Source organism: Zootoca vivipara, chromosome 15, assembly GCF_965207765.1.
Source record: "Zootoca vivipara chromosome 15, rZooViv2.hap1.1, whole genome shotgun sequence".
Lineage (NCBI taxonomy): Eukaryota > Metazoa > Chordata > Lepidosauria > Squamata > Lacertidae > Zootoca > Zootoca vivipara.
The window spans coordinates 7,077,921-7,102,073 of record NC_142598.1 but is presented as its reverse complement, the minus strand read 5'-3'; the positions used below and the strand labels follow the sequence as shown (position 1 = coordinate 7,102,073).

At 47.4% G+C, this 24,153-nt stretch overlaps 1 protein-coding gene across 4 annotated transcripts in view; it reads right to left on the bottom strand.

Annotated features, from left to right (window-relative positions):
• Window positions 1–24,153, bottom strand: part of PDE4A (phosphodiesterase 4A) — a 282,707-nt gene that overhangs the window by 67,803 nt on the left and 190,751 nt on the right. For 2 of the 4 annotated variants that reach the window (XM_035141219.3, XM_035141222.3), the window contains exon 2: window positions 229–414. In XM_035141219.3, coding sequence (XP_034997110.3) covers window positions 229–414 — 186 coding nt within the window. Of the gene's footprint in view, window positions 1–228; window positions 415–4,568; window positions 4,817–20,557; window positions 20,842–24,153 lie in introns of those variants that run through there. The other 2 variants (XM_035141224.3, XM_088658689.1) reach the window with 2 other exon arrangements.

Sequence of the window (24,153 nt, the reverse complement as noted above, 5' to 3'; positions counted from 1 at the left end):
CTTCGATCTATCCGTTCAGTACAATCTACACAGACTGGCAGTGGCTCTCCAAGGTTTCCGATTAGGTAAACACTACCTGAAGATGCCAAGAGACTGAGCCTGGGGATGTCTGCATGCAAAGCACGGGTTCTGTCACTAAGCCACAACCCCTCTTCAGTTTGTCGCTTTAGGGTGAGAATATGCTTGCACTTGGGCACGCAGCCCTTCCAAGAACGGAGGAGAACTCACGCTTCACTGGCGATGGATGAGTTGCGTGACATGGTCTTTGGAGACATGTCATAGTCGCTGTCCGAGCGGTACAGGAAGGACTCCCGCCTCTGGCTCTGTGGAAAGCTGGGGTGAAGCACCAGACCTGGGCTGGCCTGGGGATCCAGCGGGCTGCGCCCAGGTGACGGGCCATTCTCCACCTCGAAACTGCAAGAGGAGAAAAGGACATATGTCAAGGAAGAACAGAAAATGGCCTTCTTGATATGCAAACATGCAAAAGACACACAATCTCCCGCAGCTGCCAAAGGGAGATCTCTGCTTTATTGTGAGGTGGAAAGAATTTCCAGACTTGTATATATATATATATATATATATATATATATATATTAAATTTTCTGTTTTACAATTTAAAATACTCATTTTTACATCCTTAAAATATCAATGACTTCTCTTCTTCTGTTTTCATGGTTCATTTTACATATCACAAATCCCTGCATATTTAACAGAAACCATACCATTCATTATAGGTAGGTAGCCGTGTTGGTCTGAGTCAAAGCAAAATAAAAAAATTCCTTCAGTAGCACCTTAAAGACCAACTAAGTTTTTATTTTGGTATGAGCTTCCATGTGCATGCACACGAAAGCTCATACCAAAATAAAAACTTAGTTGGTCTTTAAGGTGCTACTGAAGAATTTTTTTATACCATTCATTGTTTCATTATTCCACCCATCATAACTTATTTACACTGTTGAATTTATCTTAATGCTGCCAGTGTTTTCAGCTGTACACAAATATCCAATAAATGTTTTCCAATCTTCTCTAAATGTATGTTCTTCTTGTTCTCTTATTCTATATGCTAAGTCTGCAAGCTGCGCATATTCTGTCAACTTAAGTTGCCATTCTCCTTCGGTTGGGACCTCGCTCGTTTTCCATTTTTGGGCTATTGAATTTCCAGACTTGGCTGTGCCCAGCTGGTCTGCTTAGTCTTCCTTCTGTCCATACAACAAGATCAGCTCGAGCCTTTTGGGCAGTGGTGTCGTGTTTTAAAGCAGTGGTTCCCAACAGGTGGTCCGGGGACCCCCAGGGGTCCGCAAGCTATGCCAGAGGGGTCCGCAAGATGCTATTAGAATAAAAAATATATTAAATATATTTTGTATGATAACAGATTTTTTGTTTTGGCCGCTTCCTGCATGAGCAGAGTCTAGCGCAAAACTAGAATTAGATAGAGGCAGTAGTTCTGCTGTATGCCGTTAGGTGGCGCTTTACAGACACTACTGTTTTGCAAAGAGGCAGCGCGCGCATTCTACTAACGCTCACCTCCTCAAGATGCTTTGCGCGCGTCGGCTTAATTTGTGCGCTACTGCGCAGGTACCCTGTCTTCTCCATTCCCCTCCCTCCTCCCTGGCGTGCGCTGCCTCTTTGCAAAACAGTAGTGTTTGTAAACAAAGCGTTTTTTGCAGAAGCTACAGTTTGCGTAGGTAAAATTGGACCGTTGGTTAAAAAGTGGTTCGTTAAAACGACAAAGGCCTACAGATGAAGAGGAAGATAATGCATTTGATGTTCAAGCAAGTAAGTCAATGACTCTCGAACCGATCTTGTCAGTGTCCATTGAACCTAAATCGTAACTGTAAAAAACGTATAAATATAAAATATAAAAAGACTCTTAATTTGGCTCTCACTTTTTAATTTTAGGATTAGGAATTAATGGGGGTCCTTGTCACAATAGGGGCTCGATGAGGGGTCCTCGAGAAAATTTTGTTGGGAACCCCTGTTTTAAAGAACTGCCTCCCCATGGAAGTCCACCAAGCAACTTCACAGCAAGCCTGCAAGTAGGGCTGGGTGATTCAGTGAGCAAACTCTCACTTTCTGAAACAAAATGTGAACCAAAACACAGCTACCCTCCGAAAGTTGCACTTATCCAAATTTTGCAATTCAGTTCTCCAACAAAAGTGCATGCAAAAATTAGGAGAAGTTCATACAAAAATGCTAAAGAATTTTTATGAGGTTTTTTTAAATATAAAAATAGCAAATTTCTGCAGAAATGTGGAGAATTGAATTTAATATTCAAAAAATTAGACTAACAAGTCCTTCCACCTGTAGCTGCAAGCCTATGAAACACTCAGGATGGGCTGATGAATGACTGTTAACACTTTTAAGACTGGTTTCATTTGGACATGGCTGTTTTGCCATTTATATGGCAATTGTACAAATTGTTTCAGATCTATAAATGTTTTTTTTATAAAAAAAAAATCTTGTAAGCCACCGTGGGTAAATTCCACTGAAAGAGCATTCCATGACCAAATGCTATGTGTAAGCAAGTCAGATGCAAGCTGGACAGCCTTCTAGAGCAGTGTGCAAGCCAAACTTGCAGTGAGTTCGCTACAAAGGTGAAAACAATTCAATTCCTCATTTCCCTCTTTGGGCCACTTTGGTCATCTAATGGAGTGACAGGGGTGTAGCCAGGATTTTTTTTGGGGGGGGGAACAGGACCTTTATTTTGGAGGTGGGAAGAACCTAAACTATCTGTGATGCGATTTGTCAGTTAGTTAAGTATTTTTATTTATTTACTTGATTGATTTGGGGGGGGGGCAATCCCCCCCCCGGCTACACCCATGTGGAATGAGTAAGCAGTTGACTGTCAGACTGTGCCACAATGTCAGCCTAGTTTTGGATCCTTAGAATCTTTACTTACTTACTTTATAATAAAAATTAAAAAGCAAGCTGCTGGCCCTCAGTGGAAATACAGTGGTGCCTCGCTTAACGAACGCCCTATAAGACGAAAATTTCGCTTAAAGAAAGGATTTTTCTAGGAGGTTGCCTTGCTAGACGAATTTGTTTTACGAAAAATTCGTCTAGCAAATCGCGGTTTCCCATAGGAATGCACTGAAATTCAATTAATGCGTTCCTATGGGCAAAAAAATAAAATAAAATAAAATTCAATGCATTCCTGTGGGATTTTCTAGACAAATTTTTCGTTATAAGAATAGACCCTTGGAACCAATTAAATTCGTCTAGCAAGGCACCACTGTATACTTTTCAAAGCAAGCAGGCCATTGCTTCCAAGTCACATACTGTATACAATGGCTTCCATTTCCCATATGGCCACCTCCTTCCCATGTCACCTCTATTTGCACTGCCCTACCCTGCCTCTCTCACTATCACATAAAGCTTAGTTTTGCCCCAAACCTTACTCTGAGAAACCTCAAATACCGGGTTTGGGACAGAGGCCGAGAATGCCTCTACAAGAGTAAGGCCTGCACCAGTTTTTATTGACTCGCTTTATTCGCTTTGAGGCTACTGAATTTTAGACTTCTCAGTACAGGACTCTGAGTTCCTTGATGAAAAACTGGGCCTTTCAGCCAACACACAGCATAAACAAGTACAGCCTTGACGGATTCTCTCTCTTCCTTCCTCATTTCTTAATCACTGCTTGTATCTCCCCCTAGTGGTCAGTACACCACTGTTTTCTGCATGTACTTGAGCTACTAAATCTACTACAGTTCAGTTTAGACCAGGGTTTCCCAAACTCGGGTATCCAGCTGATTTTGGACTACAACTCCCATCACCCCCAGTTAGCAGGACCAGTGGTAAGGGATGATGGGAAATGTAGTCCAAACACAGCTTTGGGAAACTCTGGTTTGGACTGTCAAATCTGTCCTGGTTTGGACTGTCTCCCCTTAAGTGACTGGAGATGTTTGCATTAGCAAATAACTGTGCAGAGGTTAAACAGTGCCCTCATCCTGCCCATGTGTGAGAAACCCATGTGACTTGAAAGCTGCCGTGGAATGGCCATGGCAAAATGGAATGACCATGGCCAGGCCATAATGCAAAAATGCCACCTGCAGCCACAGCGGGAACCTTTGGCCCTCCAGATGTTGCTGAGCCACAACTCCCATCATTCCTGATCACTGGCCATGCTTGCTGGGGCTGATGGGAGTTGTAGTCCAGCAACATCTGGAGGGCCAAACAAGTTTGCTAATGCCTATTGATCCCAACCTACAGCCCTCTCAAAAACTAAGAACTTCCTCTCATCAATTCTGATCCACCAATTCCTTAATATCCAAGCTTTCCAAGGTCTTTCAATCACTGTTGCTCCTTCGGGCATACCATTACACAGGTCTATTGCCCTCCCTGCCACCCCAGTCCGAGTTGGTCAACCCACCAACAGACATGAGATACTGGCCTGGTTCACATGTCACATGAAACCAAACCGTGGCTTAGCTCAGCGCAGTGCAGCAGCAGAATGGCCAGAGAGGAAGGCGCAAAACAACCACAACACACATACCGAACAAGTGCAAAATCATTGCCCAGTGGAGTTCCCCCTGCCAAGCGTAGCCCAGATAACTCACAGCCCAACTAACCTTCCGATGGATACATGGAGGCTGGGCAGAGCCATGATGTGGTGGCTACGCAGTTTATGGTGCATGCCATGTGTACACAGGTCACCCTCCCTGTTGCTGGGGAGGAGGAGGTCTGGGTTTCCTGCTGTCCTGACCCAGATACCTGCAGAAGTCAAGCAGCCTCTTTCCCTTGTCCCGCCCAGAGGCGTTTCAGAGGATGTTGGTGCAATCAAATTGAGAAATGCAGCAGTAAGGAGCTGACTCACCACTCTGCAACCAAGACTCGGGATGGGGGCATGAGGAGGCAGGGTCTCCCCCAGCACAACTAAAGAGAAGGCTTAGACGTTCAAGAGGGTACAGAGCAGGTCCATCAGACCCTCCCAGAAGGAAAGGGGTTGGAGGGAGTTCCTCTTTATTGTGCTTCCAGCCTATTTTGGTTTCGGTTAAAGATGAGAGAACAGCTCTTCCGGGACGTAAACACACACACACACACACACACACACACACACACACACACACGTGTGTCTCTGCAACTGGATATCCATTACAGAGGCAAAGGAAATGTGAACTCCCCCTGAAATTCATTGCTTGCTTGACCGCAGTGCTTTATTTCAATACATCCACATTCAGAAGGGTCCTAGGAAATGGAAGAAAGCCCAAAAAAAACAAGAGCCCGGTCTGACTGCAGCGGGTGGGGGAGGGTGTTTCAGATCCATCAAGTGGTAAGCTTACTTTCAAATACTGTAGCTCCTTCCTCTGCTATGAAGGACAGTGCGCAAGAGAGATTTGATAGGTGCATGTCAGTAACAGAAGAACTCAAATCCAAAGAAGAGGCAGAATCAACACCAGCAACATGCCCGATCCTTGCAGGGTTTACCGTTGCATTATTCTTACACAGTAAATGTAGGGAAACTTTGGAAGGAACTTAGAAGGGTATATTTTAAAGGTCCAATAGGCTATATTTCCATGCTTTACTTTGCTGCATATTTTGTAATTTTAAATCTCTGCTTGGGTTCTCTCACCAAAGAGTTCTTGTCCCAAACTTGAATCGTGGCACCCAGGGGTCCTTATTCTGGCATTTCCGGGCCATTTTTCTAGCTACTAGAATTTCTACCTTTCTGCTCTGTCCTCACTGCAATCTGCTAATTCCAATTTGCTTTTCCTTTGTAAAATGTTTGCAGTATTCTCTACCCCTACCAAGGGCTTCCTGTTTCGAGATGATCAGCCAGGTTCAGTCCTTAGGAATTTTGCCAGCGCAATGCGAATTCACCATACAATCCACTGCTCAGGATCCCTTGCAACATCTCAGAAGCTGCTAGGGAGACTGGAACCCAGAATATGTGCCCCCCAGTAACCTCTTCAGGCCTTTAGACAAAAATATTGTTGTGGGGATCTAAAGGTATTCTGAATCAGGGGCTATGTATGCCAGTGGAAAGCAGCAAATTCCTAAATATAAAATCCTGGAAAAGACTGTAATGGACATGTGTGTGTCTTGACTCCTAAAAACAAAGGATGCTTAAAAATGTAAGGAACATGCAGCTGTGGTGATATCAACTTGATGTTAAAGTCCTATTGGATTCACTCCTGACATATATCCATTGCTCCAACAAAAACCATGCTAAGAAATGATAGAAAGAACCATGAAACTAACCTAGAATCACAGCAGCTTTAAACATGTCCCTCAGTTCAATGCTGGGAATCAAACAGGTCTGGATCATCATGTGCCCTCCTCCAGCTGAGCTTTTTCGGTGGAGTAGATCAGTTGTAAGCAGCTGGGCAGCCACTAAATAGTAAAGGGACCCCTGACCATTAGGTCCAGTCGCGGACGACTCTGGGGTTGTGGCTCTCATCTCGCATTATTGGCCGAGAGAGCCGGCGTACAGCTTCCGTGTGACCAGCATGACTAACTAAGCCGCTTCTGGTGAACCAGAGCAGCGCATGAAAATGCCATTTACCTTCCCGCCAGAGCGGTACCTATTTATCTACTTGCACTTTGACGTGCTTTCAAACACCTAGGTGGGCAGGAGCTGGGACTGAGTAATGGAAGCTCACCCCGTTGCGGGGATTCGAACCGCCGACCTTCTGATCAGCAACCCCTAGGCTCTGTGGTGTGGACCACAGCGCCACCCGTGTCCCAGGGCAGCCACTAGGAGGCCTATATTCTCTTACAGAGAGAGCACTTCAGAAGGCTGACATGTTGGCTTCCCCAGGATTGCTATGCAACCCTTAGAGAGGGAGGGAATCCCCATGCCTTCCATATTGGGCAAAGGTACCGATTCAAGCTACCAGTCAACAGTCCAAGTATAAAGCCTCCAATATAGTTTCCTTCAAATTCAAACAGTGGAGGATGAGCACGTTTCAAAGAACCAACTAACATTTCATGAAATTAATGAAACTGAAAACACCCCCCCCCATCCATCTTCGTATTAGAGATGTGAGCATCTCTAGCCTGCCCTGCCTCTGCTCAAGGAGGTGGGGCTGTGGGTGGCCCAGGTGACCTGCAAGACCAAAACACATTATGCAACAATCTGCATAAGCGGATTTGGGTCTCTCCCTGGGCTGAGAGACCATCAAGCCAAAGAAGGTGGAGTATAAGCATTTAAAGCAATCGGCTGCAGGAGTGGGACACTAATGGGTGGAGTCCCGTGCTTCCCATTGCAGTCCTGCTGATAAGAAATTTAACTCCAATTTCATAAACAAAGGAACCGAAGTGCAGGAAGAAGAGGTGCACAGATGCGAACTGAGCCTGGGGATTTTACATTGTCTTCAAAGGGTAAGAGTTCTAGGAATGCACTCTGACGCTTTAGAGGTTGTCTGTCTGACTCATGGGCAGATAAGAGGTTCCTAATTGAAGCAAGCCTTTTGTACTGCTTGCCTGGAAAAGGATCAAACTGTAGCTCCTCTGGAGCAGGTGCTTTCCATTCATTCTGTTTGGATTTTCCTTGGAGGACGGAAGAGCTTTGCACAGAGTGTGACAAACTGGCACAGTGCAAGCAGAAGGGCGAGAAAGAATGCGTGCCTCATTTCAGCGATAGCTCCAGGGGTTGGGTTATTTTTTGGCAGGGGAAGCGTCTTGGGCAAGGTGCCCTCAGTAGAAACCCTCCCTACAGGGGCTCACCTCTTCCATGCTGCTGTGGCCAGTGCCCGTTTGCTTGTCCTCTCTTCCTTTGGACTCAGTCTGCATTGGCGCCCAGAGGAATGGGGCAACAGAAGCAGAGGCTGTTGCTCAGCCCGCCCACCTGCCCCAGTTGGGTGGGCAACTTGGCAAGTGCCCAGCAATGGCAACCTCTGGTACTAGCCCAATTTCATTCCACCCAAGAACAGAACTGGTGTTTTTTTTTAAAATTTAAATTAAAAATTCCACAGGTACTCTTATTTCAGGCCAATATCCATTTAACTATAGAGCACTTTTCTTCCGTTTCGAACTGTTTGCTCTAACCCAGGCATCCCCAAACTTCGGCCCTCCAGATGTTTTGGACTACAATTCCCATCTTCCCCGACCACTGGTCCTGTTAGCTAGGGATCATGGGAGTTGTAGGCCAAAACATCTGGAGGACCGCAGTTTGGGGATGCCTGCTCTAACCTTTCGGCAGCAAACGGAGGAGACCCAACTTGGCTACTTCTGCACACTGCACAAGGGATTTCTGCTGAAACAAACACACACACGGCTTTTGTGAGAACGTGCTTTTGTTGCTGACTTAGTCAGAAATTCCTCTCGGAGAGTGCTAAGGCGCAGATGCCAAGAGCTGCCTACGTCATTCCCACAGGGGAGGGAATGGAAGCAGATAAGACTAAGGAGACACCATCTCAACGTAAGAGCAAAGAAGGTGATGGGGGCCTTATCAGCGCACAGACAGATGAGGGGGAAAGGGCAATAACTTACACTGGCAAGCAAGTGACAAAGTCAGGTCATACCCACATCACACCCAGGAGTCATTCATTGCCTTTTTCTCTTCTGGTGCTGAGGACATGTGGGTTTCACACCTCAGCCACGGCCAACACTGACTTGGGAAAGAATTTCTTCATTGTTTTGTGTCTGAAAATTGATTTTAAAAGAAACTCTACTCACCTCCCGCCTTGATTACTGCAAAGCACTCAATGTGGGCTACCCTTCAAGATGATCTAGGAAAAGACGCTGCTACCAGATTGCCTGCTGCTTCAGTGTGAGGACATGCAACAGCGATTTTGCAGATAGGTATCTGAAGAAGTGTGCATGCACACGAAAGCTTATACCAAAATAAAAACTTAGTTGGTCTTTAAGGTGCTGTTGTTGTTGTTGTTGTTGTTTAGTCGTTTAGTCGTGTCCGACTCTTCGTGACCCCATGGAAAGGTGCTACTGAAGCTATTTTGCAGGATCTAAATGGGCTACAGGTCTTTTAATAACAACCCCCTGAACAAGGTGCAAGCTAGGTACTTGATGGACTGTCAGCCCCAACAGGGGCTCTTCTTCTTCCACCACTGGGAAATGTTACTTGATGCATGGCGACACTGGACCGGGCAGGGCTTTCTCGAGTCATTGTTGTGCCAACTGTGCCACTCCTTCCCCCTGGAAACACTCATGACAATGACATCACTGATGGGCCGAATCAAAACACAATGTTTCTCGGAGGCTCTGCGTTGCTTGATTCATTTTTCTTTGGGGTTTTAGGTCTCTGTGCACTACTACTGCTATTTTTACCTAGTTTTTATTTCATTGTTATTTTCGTGTCGGACACTACTCTGGCATCACACTGAGGTGAAAAGCAGTTTATAAATTGTATAAATCAAATAATCAGACGGTAAGCATTCTTAAATTTAAAATGTTTGTTTGGACAGATTGCTAACAAACCTTGCTTGAACCATTTTGCAATCAGAGAAGCAGAAAGGGGGAATTGAGGGAGAGTGCTGTGCCCAGGTGAAAAATGTTAAGGAGTAGGAAAGAAGTATCTGCTTGTGTTTTGCTTCAACATTCCCTACTTTCCCCAGTCTCTCATTTATATAATGTTTCCAGCCATTTACCCTCGTCCATATTTGGAATATGGAAAATTGTTAGAGAAATATTGTTAGAGGATGTATACATGGAAAAAGACCCTGATGTTGGGAAAGATTGAGGGCACTAGGAGAAGGGGACGACAGAGGACGAGATGGCTGGACAGTGTTCTCGAAGCTACGAACATGAGTTTGACCAAACTGCGGGAGGCTGTGGAAGACAGGAGTGCCTGGCGTGCTACGGTCCATGGGGTCACGAAGAGTCGGACACAACTAAACGACTAAACAACAACAACATGGAAAAACCAATAAAAATATATATATATATTTTAAAAATTATTACCCTGGCCATGCACAGGGTATAGGAAAGCTGAGAGAGAATAGCATTTTAAAACAGCTTATTATTTATGCAGCCTCCAGCTTCTGCTAGCAACGTGTGGTGTTGGCAGATGGAGGCCACACATGTAATGTAGGGGCTGCAACCACAGCTGCAATAATGCTATTTGCCTAAAAATGGAAGGAAGAAGAAGTCCCAATGAGAGAAGAATGGATACAGAAGTTAATGGGCTACAGGTCCAGCTCCGAGGGCCTTCTGGCGGTCCCCTCACTGCGAGAAGTGAGGTTACAGGGAACCAGGCAGAGGGCCTTCTCGGTAGCGGCACCCGTCCTGTGGAATGCCCTCCCATCAGATGTCAAGGAAATAAACAACTACCTGACTTTTAGAAGACATCTGAAGGCAGCCCTGTTTAGGGAAGTTTTTAATGTTTGAAGTTTTATTCTGTTTTTAGTGTTCTGTTGGGAGCTGGCCAAAGTAGCTGGGGAAACCCAGCCGGATGGGCGGGGTATAAATAAAATTACTACTACTACTACACAGAAATGGCAAAACTTACTGGGAGAATAAGAAATCAAGATAACAATTAAAAAAAAGGAATGGAAATGCTTTATTGAGTATTTACAAAGGAACTGTAAACGGATTAAGACATTAGTAGGATTAATGTAAAAGCCTGCAGTTTCAAAATATATATGGGATATATATGGGAATGGATATATAAAAGAATATGTTGAGATCCTTTGGAGTATGCAGGAAGGTGAAAAGAAATGTAAAGAAACCACAGAAAGGAGGGGAGGGGCGTCGGAGTTTGGAATGTTAAAACTATGATTGAATAATTGTTGCAATACATATAAATGAAAATTATATTTAAAAAATTAAATAAAACCACACATGTAATGAAGGGACAGCAGGTGCAGCGGCAAGTCCTCCTACATGCCACAAGCCCCTGCATGTCCCTTCAGGGTCAAAGTGGGCTTTTTTTTTTTTTTTGGCCCGCGTTATCGGCTAAATAGCATTTCCACTTGGCTTTATATGGTCATTATACTTTATATGGTCATTATACCTATCCATCCTGAAGGAAATCGGCCCTGTGTGCTCACTGGAAGGACAGATCGTGAAGCTGAGGCTCCAATACTTTGGCCACCTCATGAGAAGAGAAGACTCCCTGGAAAAGACCCTGATGCTGGGAAAGATGGAGGGCATGAGTCTGACCAAACTGCGGGAGGCAGTGGAAGACAGGAGTGCCTGGCGTGCTATGGTCCATGGGGTCACAAAGAGTCGGACACGACTAAACGACTAAACAACAACAACATACTCAAGGGCAGCATTATGGCGTCATCAGCCTGGTTTGCTTGGGATGCACGCACCTTTATAAAAACACCACCGCGAGGCAGCTTGTGAGATGTTCCCCTGAGTTTGTAGGCACGTGAGGATGTACCGTATTGCAAGGCAGCAGAATAGGTTGCCGCATGTGCTTGGCTGTGGCGTACGTGTGATGCCCACCACAGTTCCTCCCACTTGCAAATATTCCCCGCAGGCCCCCCCAAATGGTTGGCAACCCCAGTATAGTGTATATATTATTATTATTATGGAGGGCACATGCTGGAAACACTCAACTGAGTGAAGCAGAGACTCATGCTGGCAAAATCTGCAGTTGCCTCTGTTTCCAATTAGTATTGGGTGTGGTTATTCCTTCGGAAGGCTTGTGGTGCGCAGAAACTCTTTACCCAGAGAGTTCATTTAAGGTTAGGGCACCAAGTTGGACGTTACCTTGGTACAGCCGGCCAGGCAAGAAGGGTGGGTTTGGAGGAGCCTGCTAGTGATCAAGAAAAGGAGGGGAGACAGCTGGTGGAAACACATTCTCAAAGTGTCACAAACTTTCCTGAATCCAGTTTCCACAACCTGGTCCCCTTCAGATGTTTTGGACTGTAACTCCCATCAATACAAGCCAGCATGGTCATAATGAATAGGGATGAAGGGAGGTACATTTCATAACCATCTGGAAAGCCTAAGGGAGGGCACCCACACATTCTTAATATCTTCTGGCCAAGCTACAAATCAGTCAAGTTTCCATTTCAAATCTCTCCTCTGCCCTGAACTCACTAGGCATCCCTCTACACTCCAAACCTCAGGGCTCTCATCTGCTATATGGAGGAGGAGGAGGAGGAGGAGGAGGAGGAGGAGGAGGAGGAGGAGGAGGAGAAGAAGAAGAAGAAGAAGAAGAAGAAGAAGAAGAAGAAGAAGAAGAAGAAGAAGAAGAAGAAGAAGAAATTTGTTAGCCTACTCATCAACTTATAGGGTTGTTGTAATGAGCCAACAGTGTGTTGCAGCAGCAAAAAAGCTAATGCTATTCCAGACTGCCTCAACAGGAGCCCAGAGCCCAGATCGAGAGAAGTAATAGTACCACTCTATTCTGCCTTGGTCAGACCACACTTGGGAGATCTGTGTCCAGTTCTGGCCGTTGCAATTTAAGAAAGATATTGACAAGCTGGAATGTGCGCAGAGGAGGGCAAGCAAGCTGATCAAGGGTCTGGAAGCCAAGCCTTATGAAGAACTGTTGAAGGAGTGGGGGTACGTTTAGCCTGTAAAAGAGGGGACTGAGAGAGGGTATGATAGCCATGTTCAAATACTGCCACACAGAAGATGGAGCAAGCTTCTTTTTTCCTGCTCCGGAGGATAGGACCTGAATCCATGACCAAGTTACAAGAAAAGAGATCTCAACTACGCATCCTTCGTTGCAGGTTTTAAAGCAGAGTTTGGATGGCTATCTGCCATGGATGCTTTAGCTGCGATTCCTGCATTGCAGGGGGTTGAACTAGATGACCCTTGGGGTCCCTTCCAACTCTACGATTCTATGATTTGCAACAATATAAGAGCACGCAAAGTACTTTGGCTATGCAGAAGTGTGATAGCAATGCTAAGCATTCTTTCATTTTACTCGCTGAGAATGTGGGCAACTCTCCTTGACTTTTCTGTTGCAGCTCAAGGTGGCAATATTTGCAGAATGCTTTGGAGCTGGAGCCACAAGTAAATGAACGTGGAGGCAGAGTAAACAGGTTCTCTGATGCCCTGCTTCTCCCTTAGAGAGCAATCAAGCAGCCAAGTCCCTCCACTGTTGTGCCACTCCTGGCTCCCACGGGACCTCCTTGTTATGCAAAAGGGGTTCTGCTTTCCCACTCAGTCCAGAGATTCAGAATGTGCTAATGAGAGCTGATACCGTAGTTCAGCAGGCAGCTCTCCTATGAAAATCAGACAGAACAATTACAGCTTCCGTTACAAACAACTCCCTAGCATCGAAGCCACTGCAACCGAGAGAGAAAGTTGCATCCCCAACAGCAAACCATCAATTAAGGCAGGTTTAAAAGTCAGGTAGGTAAAGGTATACAGACAAAGCAAAGGCAGGATTTTGGCCTTTGAAGGCTCGGGTAGAATAATACGTTTTTTTGCTGTCAGTGTGAATGAGTGTGCATTTAAGACTAGAATAATGCTTGTGTCGAGAATACGTGCCAATGCATGAGATGGGTCAATAGGTGCTGGATTTCTGGGACACATACTTGGCTGAACAGAAGCCCGTATATCCAGGAGCATAAACAAAACTGTACACTTGTTGTGGCATATGGCCCAGCCAGGTGCTCAAATGCCAGGTAATGAGCACCATGCAATGCATGTGCTGGACATCCTTTGCAACTAAACAATCTCTCACCAAGGGATGGCTAGAAAGCTACTCCCAAATGGAAAGCAACCATGCTCCTAGGCAGATTTCTGCCCAGCTTCCTGTTTAAGACAGATTAACACCCCTGGGGTTAATTAAAGCGAAGAACAAATGTCCTGTTTTAAGAGATCTTGCAGAACTGGAGATGAGGCTGAGAGCGCTCCAAGTGGAGAACCACCTTGGCCAAAGGTGTCATGGACTTTGAAGAAGCCCAAACTCAGGACGAAAGGGAGAAATATGCTACGAGGAAGGCACATTTGGCAAATCCTCACCATGATCAACTCCTGCCCGGAAACTAATGTCCCCACTGTGGAAGGACGTGTGGATCCACAACTGGCCTCCACAGTCACTTACGAACTCACTGCTAAGACCCTGTTCCTGTTCATGGAAGACAATCTTATTCGGCCACAAGTGATCGCCAAAGAAGAAGAAGCAGCCCCAAGACAAATCTCCATTGAAATTGTGTGGCAAACAGGCCAGGAGACGGGTCTGTTGGAACTCAAATGCAACCAAGTCACTGCAATGCAAAAAGGGGGAAAGTTCACACATAACAAGGAACTAATGCTGGAGCAAAACCACCCAAAGAGAGAATATTGGCTCCTTTTCAGCCTTTGTGTTTGATCAGTAAGCTTGAAGCAATCCTGTCTGTTGGAAGAAGACAGGCTGAAAGAAAAACCCTAAGTGGAGCTGAAAGAAGAAAGAAATGAGATTCCTTGGTCAAAGGGCCCTCATACTTACTTCTGCCTTTGACCCAAAACAGACCATTGGTGTTTGCTAGACAAGGGCTAATCCAAACTTTCTTTTGTGCTGTGTTTCAAAGCACAGTTTGGGGCTTTAAAGCTCCATGCCAGAGGGCAGAGAGGGTGTGTGTGTGTGTGTGTGTGTGTGTGTTGTCCCGGCACTTTCCCCTAGCATTTTACTGCTAAATTGTAACAAATGGCAGTTGGGTTTTCTGCAGATTGCTGTTTGCTCCAATTTAACAGTAAAATGTGGATTTTCCTGGAGAAAGTGCCAGGACACCCCCCCCCCCAAAAAACCCCACAACTGCTCAGACATGGAGCTTTAAAGCCTGGAAAGTGTGGTGTAAAAGGAAGTCTGGATGAGCCCTTACAAGGCCTAACTTCCACTGCTAGCTTGCTATGGGTCAGCTGCAGCACCAGCCGCTGTGGTTAAACCACAGAGCCTAGGGCTTGCCGATCAGAAGGTCGGCGGTTCGAATCCCTGTGACGGGGTGAGCTCCCGTTGCTTGGTCCCAGCTCCTGCCAACCTAGCAGTTCGAAAGCACGTCAAAGTGCAAGTAGATAAATAGGTACCGCTACAGCGGGAAGGTAAACGGCGTTTCCGTGAGCTGCTCTGGTTTGCCAGAAGCGGCTTTGTCATGCTGGCCACATGACCTGGAAGCTATACGCCGGCTCCCTTGGCCAATAATGCGAGATGAGCGCGCAACCCCAGAGTCGGTCACGACTGGACCTAATGGTCAGGGGTCCCTTTGCCTTTACCTTTTATCTCATCATTAAGAATGGAGAACTCAAGATGTTTCAGATTCTAAGCTGCAATGCAGAGGGCAAAGTGCATATGTCCCTACTGCCACTCACTTTTGAAAACTGTCTTATTCCGAGTTAAACTACACATCTTCAACTGGGGGTCTAGCGGACCCATTACAGCTAGGCTAGTGTGGGGAAAACTCTGGCCTGGAAGCTGAATACCCACCCGCCCGCCAGACCCTCTGTCCTTTGTGACTCTACCCAGGGCACACCTCTCACCTGCCCTGTTTTGCATTCTTCTTGAGTACTTCTGCCTGGCTGAATATGTCACTGAACTCCAATCAGGGCCGGCTCGCCCATTGACTCCAGTGGCGCGGGGCGCCAGGGCGCTCAGGGGGGGCGCCCCAGCAAGTGGAGGAGCTGCGCAGCGGCTTCCCTTTTCCCTCCGCCAGCCGCGCCGCTCAGAATCTCCGCTCAGGGAGTTAAGCGAACGGAGCAGGGGCACTAGGACCCTGTTCCGCTCTGCAGCGCCAGGGTCATCCCTCACCCCGGCGCTGCGTTTCATTGGCGTTCCTGTTGGTGGGAAGGCTCGGATGCCTTCCCACAGTCTAGGACTCTCCCCGCTGCCCTGCTGGCTCCGCGGGGCGGGACGCCAGGCCTCTTTGCAGGCTGCACTCTCCCTTCCCGGCCCTGTGGCTCTCAGCTCAGCCGAGGCGTCGCCCCAAGGCCTTCCAGCTCGGGGGAGACGGTGCGCTCCTCCAGGGAAGGTAAGAGCTTTCCCCTCTCTCTTTTTTTAATGGAGGGGAAGAGCTGGAGGTGCAGAGTTTTTTTTTTTAAAAAAAGAGTGGGGGTGGGGGGTGCCCGAGGGATCCCTGCACCAGGGCGCCTGATGTGCTAAAGACGGCCCTGATTCCAATAATGCCATTTTCTTGTCTGGCTGGAGGACAGCGAGGAGGGTGTTGAGAGCATGTGTAGAAACTAGCCTACTGTGTCATGCAAAGGTGAATTTTACCTTCACTGCTCTGTTGTCTAATTCAGGGATGGGCAACCTGTAACACTCCAGGTGTTGTTGGAGTCCACCTCCCATCAGCCCCAGTGCAAAAGTAAAAGTCTCTAACCCTGTTGTTTATGGAGACAGAAGGAAATGACGTTCTATAGGTAGAATTCTCCCCAACTGCTCAGTGAGTTGCCTCCCACTTTCCAGTGTTCTGTCTGCTCAATTTAATAACTTAAGGATAGAGATTGTAGCTGTTTCAACATAGCTGATGCTGGTTTGAAAGGTGAACTCATGGCAAGAATACTTACTGCTTGATCAGAGACAACAGTGGGACCACTCTACTTGCAACTCCCTTAAAAGTTACTGCTTTTCCTTATGCCAACTCTAATTGTTCTTAGGTTTTGCACTGACTTACGATGTCTGTCCACACCGCACCACTTGCAATGTACCCTGAGGCCCGACCATCACCAGATTTCTAGCTACAGGCCTGCCTGTTAATGGGATACCACAGGCAATTCCAGCTGAGTGCGTCATCATAAGTACCATTGGGCACAATCCAAGTGGGATCTTGGCTCCATCTCAGCTGGCTTGGATGTCGAGACCCACACTCTCGCCTACACCAGAGGTCAGGCAGGAGTCAGTGGGGGCAGCAACCCAAAAGCCTTTCCCCACAATTGCAGCAAGGCATCAAACAAGCCTTTCACACACGCTCTAACCTAACAGGAATCCAAGGCAAGGTCTCTCTCAAACTGCTCGGAGCAGAACACGGAGGAACAAATGCCAGCAGAGGATAGTTGGCTCTCAAGAGATTGATCCTGACCCAGCTGCTGGAGAAACCGAGAAGCCCTGAGGACTGGGATGCAGCAGGACCAAACCAGGTCGCTTCCCCTGAGCTTAAATATAGCCACTCTTCTCCGGTTTCCCATTTGACATTTCTGTCCTGGCAAAAGTGAGCATGCAATGTAGCAATGACAACTCCCCTCCACACTGGTTATGTGGCTGCCAAGAAATGCTGCCAGTGAGGGAAAGAGACAAAAGACTACAGTAACTTGATCCAGATTCAGGGGCACCATTCAGAAAGTTTCTTGAGAGGAGACCCAATTCCATTAGAGCTCCCTACACACAGCGGCCTTGGGGAGAATCTAGTCCCACGCAAGAGTTCAATGGGACTTGTTCCCTACAGTGTGGCTTTATAGAATTTATTTTACCATCGCATGGGGGGCAATAATATGCTTTGCAATGCAAAAAGAAACCCAAGCCCTTTTTTCGGGGGTGGGGTGGGGTGGGCTTTAACAGCATGGAGGTTACAGGCAATCCTTTGCTGGAAAGAAAGACAGTCTTGGTTACAATGGGAGCATCCAGAATATCTCTCGAGGCGAAGTTCTAGCAATTAGTCAGCCTCTACACAAATTGCGTCAGTGACCAACACAATACTGTTCTTTCCAAAAGACAAGGGGCATGGTCTCCCTGGAAGTCATTGTGCGTAAGATGCACCAATGGGCTTATTGGTGCATCCTATGTGCTCTGGCTCAGCTCACATTCACTTCAATGGGCCTTGTACATGCAAACTTGCCAGCAGATTGTGCTCAAGAGCAAGATTTCATATTCCTCAGACTCTCACGTGATGCACACCTATTTCAGCTCCTTTTAAAGAATCTATGGCAGGCATGTGCAAAGTCCGGCCCGGGGGTATAATTCGGCCCACCGGTCGGTTTAATCCGGCCCCTGTGGCAGTTTATTTCCTGGGGTAAAACTCCAAAAGAAGGCCAACAACTAAAATCCTAATACAGTGGTACCTCTACTTACGGATGACTCGACTTACGAATGTTTCTACTTACGAATGGAGCTCCATCCACCATCTTGGATGCTGTTTAGATAGGATTTTTTCTACTTAAGAATTTTTAGATAGGGTTGCTTCGACTTACAGATTTTTTCTCCCAATGCATTCCTATGGGATTCGACTTACAATTTTTTTCGACTTACAAATGTGCGTTTGGAATGCATTAAATTCGTAAGTAGAGGTACCACTGTAACAGCTTTGGTCGGCCCTCACACATGTTCACTTCATCAAACCTGGCGCTCTTTGAAAAAAGTTTGGACACCCCTGATCTATGGTATTACTTTTCTCTTGCTGCCTTGAAAAGTTCAAGCCATCATCAAGGCCTGCACTCCCTATCTCTACCTGAAAAATAGAAACTGACCACCACCCAATACTTGGAAGGTACACCCGCTTGCTGAAAATCTCATTGTTTTACTGCTGCATCAAACAAAGCGAGTTCTTTAACATACCCGCAATATATTGATTAGCTTGTCAGATGCCACAGAACACTTTCATTGGAACATATTTCTACCATACAAATTGAAAGTGCACCAAATAATAATAAGATGATGATGATGATGAAGAAGAAGAAGAAGAAGAAGATTACTGGGACTTGGTGGGGTGGGGGGTTTGATTCCCCAAGCTTCTCCCATGACTCTAATAGCAGTCTGTGTTGTTGTTGTGGCAGTGGTGGCGGCAGCAGCAGCAGCAATAATGAAGCCTACAGAGACCCCATCATCAGATACCATGCTAGGCAGGCACTGAGAAGAGCCCAAAGCAGTCCAATAGGAGTGTCAGAAAGCCAGGACAGCCAATCCAGGAGGCAAACTAGGCATCCACTTCAGGTATCAAAATGTCAAAGGTGTCCCCCTCCCAGGATATGATTATCTTGCTGAAAGCACCACTAACCGCACTTCTGAAAGAAACAAGGCAGAAGAAGCTAGCAGCTACTCCTGCAGGGCGACTCTCCCTGCATTCCAGGGGCACCCCTGAGAATCTTTGGATACCTATTGGCCCATGAAGACAGTTGCAAAGAGGAAGAATAAAAGAAGTGAGCCTCAGTTAAGCATAAAGATAAGAAATTTGTATCCTAGTGAGCCCTATGAGGCAAGCCCCTGGAATTTCCCTTTTGCAGATGGGGAATTGAGGCTAGGAGATGACGACTTTACTAAGGCCACCCAGGGTGCCCAAGGTTGTGGTGGGGTTTGAATCCTGCTCTTTCATCCGCTGGACCACAATTGGAACCTGCTGCTGCCACTGCCTTCCTGGTCGTGTAACTTTCAGCTTGTTCCGGACCGTAGAGCTGCCGGCGCAGCTACAATAATTCCGATCCCTTCCTTTGCCCTCACATGACCCCTGAAACAAGGGCTGTTTTATCATGATGTTCTGTATCATGCAGCCACCCGATGCAAAAGTTGCACCAGACACTTAATGCCAACGGTGACGCACTATCTGGAGTCCCAAACTAACTTTTACGCAAGGCAGCAGCGCTGTCTGAAAAGGAGACCCGAAGGAAAAAACAAGGCTCTTTGTACACATTCCCAAAAGCCTCAAAGAGAGACAGGGAGGGGTCATGCAGCGTCTGGGTGGCTGGAGAGGGGAGGATGCAAGCTGTGCTGCCCACTGGCCTGTGGCAGATGTGACTTGAATCTGCCTTATGTCAGCCACTGCCAGACAGACCTTCGCCTTTGCACTTGGCCGGGAGATTTCCTGCCTAGCATGTGTGCAGGAAAAGGGTGGAACCTCTCAGAGAAAGATCAAAACCAGAAGCAGACACAAGCGCAGACAGATGTGTCCGTCCCTAAATACCTTCCTTCTAATGGGCACATGGAAACTGATCGAGGCTCTTGCAGGGAGACACTTGGTAAGGATCCCAAAAGGGCTTCATAGGTAGCAGCAAGATCTGCATGGGTTGGCAGCTCCAAAACGGAGGGCACTACAATGCATGCAACCCCAGGACTTTCATGGGGGGGGCAGAACCGATGTGATTGGTCAGTTAGTTAAGCATTTCTATTGTTTTACTTGGTGTGGGGGCAGCTTCCCCCCCCCCAATGCCAATGCCTCTGACCTGGCCAAAAAAGATACTCATTTTATTTCATGCACTTTGCTCCACACTTCATCACACTGCGTTTCCCGCAAGGCTATCCACACCACTGGAAATAATGTGCCGCAAACAATACAGTCAACCGACAGATAAGGCACCCAGGGCAAGGAGTGCAACTCCTGAATCACACAAACAATGCAAGAGCGTCATCCGGAGAGGCGATATTGTCCAGAGCGTCAGAGAATCTGACAGGTACCCTCGGGCCAAAGCTGCAGAGCCTGCGGGGTTGCAACTGCCCTTGGGAATGTTTATGGGTGCCAACCCCAAAGATGCGCCTCCACCGTCCACAGCAACGCCACAGAGGAGCCCGAGTCACACCCCTCCAGGAAACTTTTCCTTTCCTACAAAGGTGCCAGGAAACAGCACGCGATCCCGCGGGTGTGCTCAGGGGAGGTTGCCACTCCACGCTAAGCGGTCCCAACTCTTGGACACTTCTAGGATCCCCACCGCACCCCGAGGCAGGGCCAGGAAATGTCCCTTGTCCCCGACTAGAGGTTCCCGGGCTTGCCATCGCTCGGGAGCTGGAGAAAGTCTCTGGAGTGCGAGAACTTTACTCCAAGCCCCCGCCGAGCCGACCCCCGAGCAAGGCACCCACCTCACCGACTTGGGCAGCAGCCGGTGCCGCTTTATGTCCTCTTCGCTGAAGGAGAAATGCATGTCCGCCTCGGCGGCGCGCAGGCGACCCGGCGGCAGCGCGAGGAAGCGAGGCGCCGCGAAGGCCGGGGCCGGCATGAAAGATCCGGGGTGGGGGAAAAGCGCGCACCGAGGTGGAAAAGCGCCCTCGAAGTCGCTCCCGAGTAGCCCGGAGTGTGCCGGGGCGGCCCGCGGGGCTCCGGATCTTCCCGCGAATCCGCACAAAGCGGAGCGGCTCCCGCGGGGCGGGGCGGGGCGGGGCGGGGCTGGCGACTGCAAACCCCGGCGCCGGATTCTCCAAGGGCGGCGCGGGGCGGAGAGCGAGCCGGCGCCCGCGCCACGCGCAACCAGGGCAGTCCCGCGGATGCCACTCTCCTCTCCGTCGCCAGGCTCTGCGCGGATCCTTGGAAGGGAAGGGCCCTCGCCCCGGGGCTTCGCGCGCAAAAGCCCCCGGATTCAGTCTCCGGCATCTAAGTAGAATCCGCCCGGCTCCGGGCTGAACCCCGGGGGAGCCACGGCCGGACAGGACGCACGAGTTACGCATGACAATGGTCAGCTGGAGGGAACCTCTGGCTAACCTGTTGCAAGGCAGCCTCCCTCCTGCGTTCCTTCCTTCTTGGAAAGTTGTCCATTGGTGCTTATTTCCCTATGAGTTCCCCCCAGGGATTGTAGCCCTCCTCGCCTTGCGCTCCTAGGTGGTCACCTGGCCAAGCAGATCCAGCTGCTAAGGTCAGGACTCCCCCAGAATTTCCTTCTCAGTACTGAGCTGAGCTCTGGGGCATGTGAAGGAAAGTAAGTGTTACTGAGCATGTCCAGAGTGCTCCTTCCTCTGAGCAGTCACAAACAGCTTCCCAAATCCTAACCCCTTAGCTGGAATCAAAAGGTTTTCTGAATGCTTTTGCACAGCGTTGTCTCTTAACACCCACTTGCTGCAAGACACAAATCACCTTCGGTACCCCTACAACCTACTAGATCAGGGATCATCTAGTGCAACCCCCTGCAATGCAGGAATATGCGGCTGTCCCATGCAGGGATCAAACCTGCAACCTTGGCATTATCAGTACCACTCTCTAGCCAACTGAGCTATCCAGGCATGTTGCACCCAACCCAAGGACCTCCCCTTCCAGGTCTTCTACAAGCCAGGGTTGCAAGCAGCCTCCCTCCTCCTGCATTCCATCCTTCTGGGATTTTTATTTTTATTCTTAACTGCAGCAAATGTAGCCAATCCAATAAAAATCCCAGAGCACACTGGATTGGTCCACCGGAATACCTACTCTCAACCAACTACTCTACCTGGGCATTCATACAAGGCTCATCCAGTTTTCCTTTTGTGCCATGTTTCTAGGCACGGGGTCCAGGCTTCAAAGCTCTACCTGCGAGCAGTTTTGTTATTTATTTTGGTCCCTGGCGTTTCCCCCCGGGAAAGCCCGCATTTTACTGGTGAATTTGTGCAAACAGCAGTTGGGTTTTCCATGCATTGCCATTTGCTCCAATTCAATGGTAAAATGTGGGTTTTCCCAGGGAAAAAGCACCAGGTCAAATAAAAAAGAAACTTGGGCAGGGAGCTTTAAAGTGCAGGCTTGTGCCTGAAAAGCATGGTGCGAAAGGGAGTCTGGATGAGCCCACAGTTCAAACACCCGAACATTTTACTGATGGTGAGCATTCATACCATTGTTCCCCATTATCTGAAATCAGCTGCAATACACCGCTGTATGCTTGTGAAACATGGACCACTTATAAACGCCATCTTCAACTCCTCAAAAGATTCTATCAATGGTGTCTCCGAAAATTTTTACACATCACTTGGGAGGACAGGCGAACTAATGCCAGTGTACTGGAAGAAGCAAAGATCACCAGTGTGGAAGCAATGATTCTTTAACATCAACTTTGTTAGACTGGTCATGTTGTTCGAATGCCTGATTATCATAGTATAAACACCGACAACTGGGAAACACTGGCCTGCGAGCGCTCCAATTGGAGAACAGCCTTTACCAAAGGTGTCATGGGCTTTGAAGACGCTCGAACTCAGGACAAAAGGGAGAAACGCACTTGGCAAAGGGAGGAAGGCACGCTTGGCAAACCCTCAGAGTGACCAACTCCTGCCCGGAAGCCTATGTCCCCACTGTGGAAGGACATGTGGATCTAGAATTGGCCTCCACAGTCACTTACAGACACACTGTTAAAACTGTGTTCATGGAAGACACTCTTACTCGGCTACAAGTGATAGAAGAAGAAGAAGAAGAAGAAGAAGAAGAAGAAGAAGAAGAAGAAGAAGAAGAAGAAGAAGAAGAAGAAGAAGAAGAAGAAGAAGAAGAAGAAGACACCCTAAGGGAGTATTTCAAAGAATGGCAAAGATTTGGATTTTACCTTGGATTTTATCCTACAATGTCTGTGGGCACAGTGAGGATTAAGCATGTAATAAATGTTCTTGTCTCACTGAGATCAAGGTGTATCTAGTCCCGAAATCTGTTTGCAGCAGTAGCCAGCCCCCTGGTCTCTGCTAAGGAGTGAGTGTTTGAAGGCACTGGCCAACCCCTCTTGTTCATCCCCAGCACCTGGCATTCAAATAACCTATGTTCTATGGGCAGCTCACAGAAAATTAACAATTTTAAAATATATATTTATTAAAATACAGTTATCAGAACAGTAGAAAACATCATAAAATGTTCCACCACCACCTTGCAATGGAAGAAATAAACCAGTTGGTCAAAATGGGTATACAATAAAACAAAAATAATAGATTGAGTTGCTCTGACTATTAAAATGTGAGTTGCTTATGTTCCATTTTCTATGTTCGGAACAATGTTGTCATGTTGCTTCTTAGCCAGCAAGCTAAAATGGCCTTTCCAATAAGCACAGGGTCATTACCCATACATAGAAAAACCGACAAATTAAAAAACCCAGGGGCCATGGCATATCTGTAACTATTCCCTCTGATTTCTACGCTTAATTCTTTCTACCACTTCAGAAAGTCACGAAAGATAAAGAAGCAAATAAGGAGAGAGTATGAAGAAAGTGGTTTTGGGAAGGGAAAAAAAAGAGAAAAGGAAAGAATTAACTTATGTTCTCCTAGTGCCCAAATCCAGATTCTCCAGTTTGGGGTTTGGGTGGATGTTCCACCCATTTATTTACTAGAGGTAGAGAAGGCTAAGGGCTTCCCCGTGTGAGGCGGAAAAATAGGAATGTCCCTTGCATGGCTTCTGAACATAGAACTTCATTAGGAAACATACACCAGACTCTTAGCACACACACCCTAAATCTGAGTATAAAGGCAAAAGGCTTCTTCATATATTGCTGGAACATAGACGTTACGACCCCAAGAGAGCCCACTAAGGATAGCTCTTGATTTTTGGGGGGAAACCAGCTGCAGGGGAAACCGAAGAGAAAAAGCAAAAAACAGCTGTTAGCCTTGGGCAGGAGGAGCATCTCTGAATACCAGACACTAGAAGCAAGCAATAGTGGCTGACAGCCTTTATATCCTGCTTCCCTGCTTCCCAGAGGCATCAGGGGGACTGACCCCCTGTGGGATGCAGAGCTTGCCAAGCAACCTGTCTAATC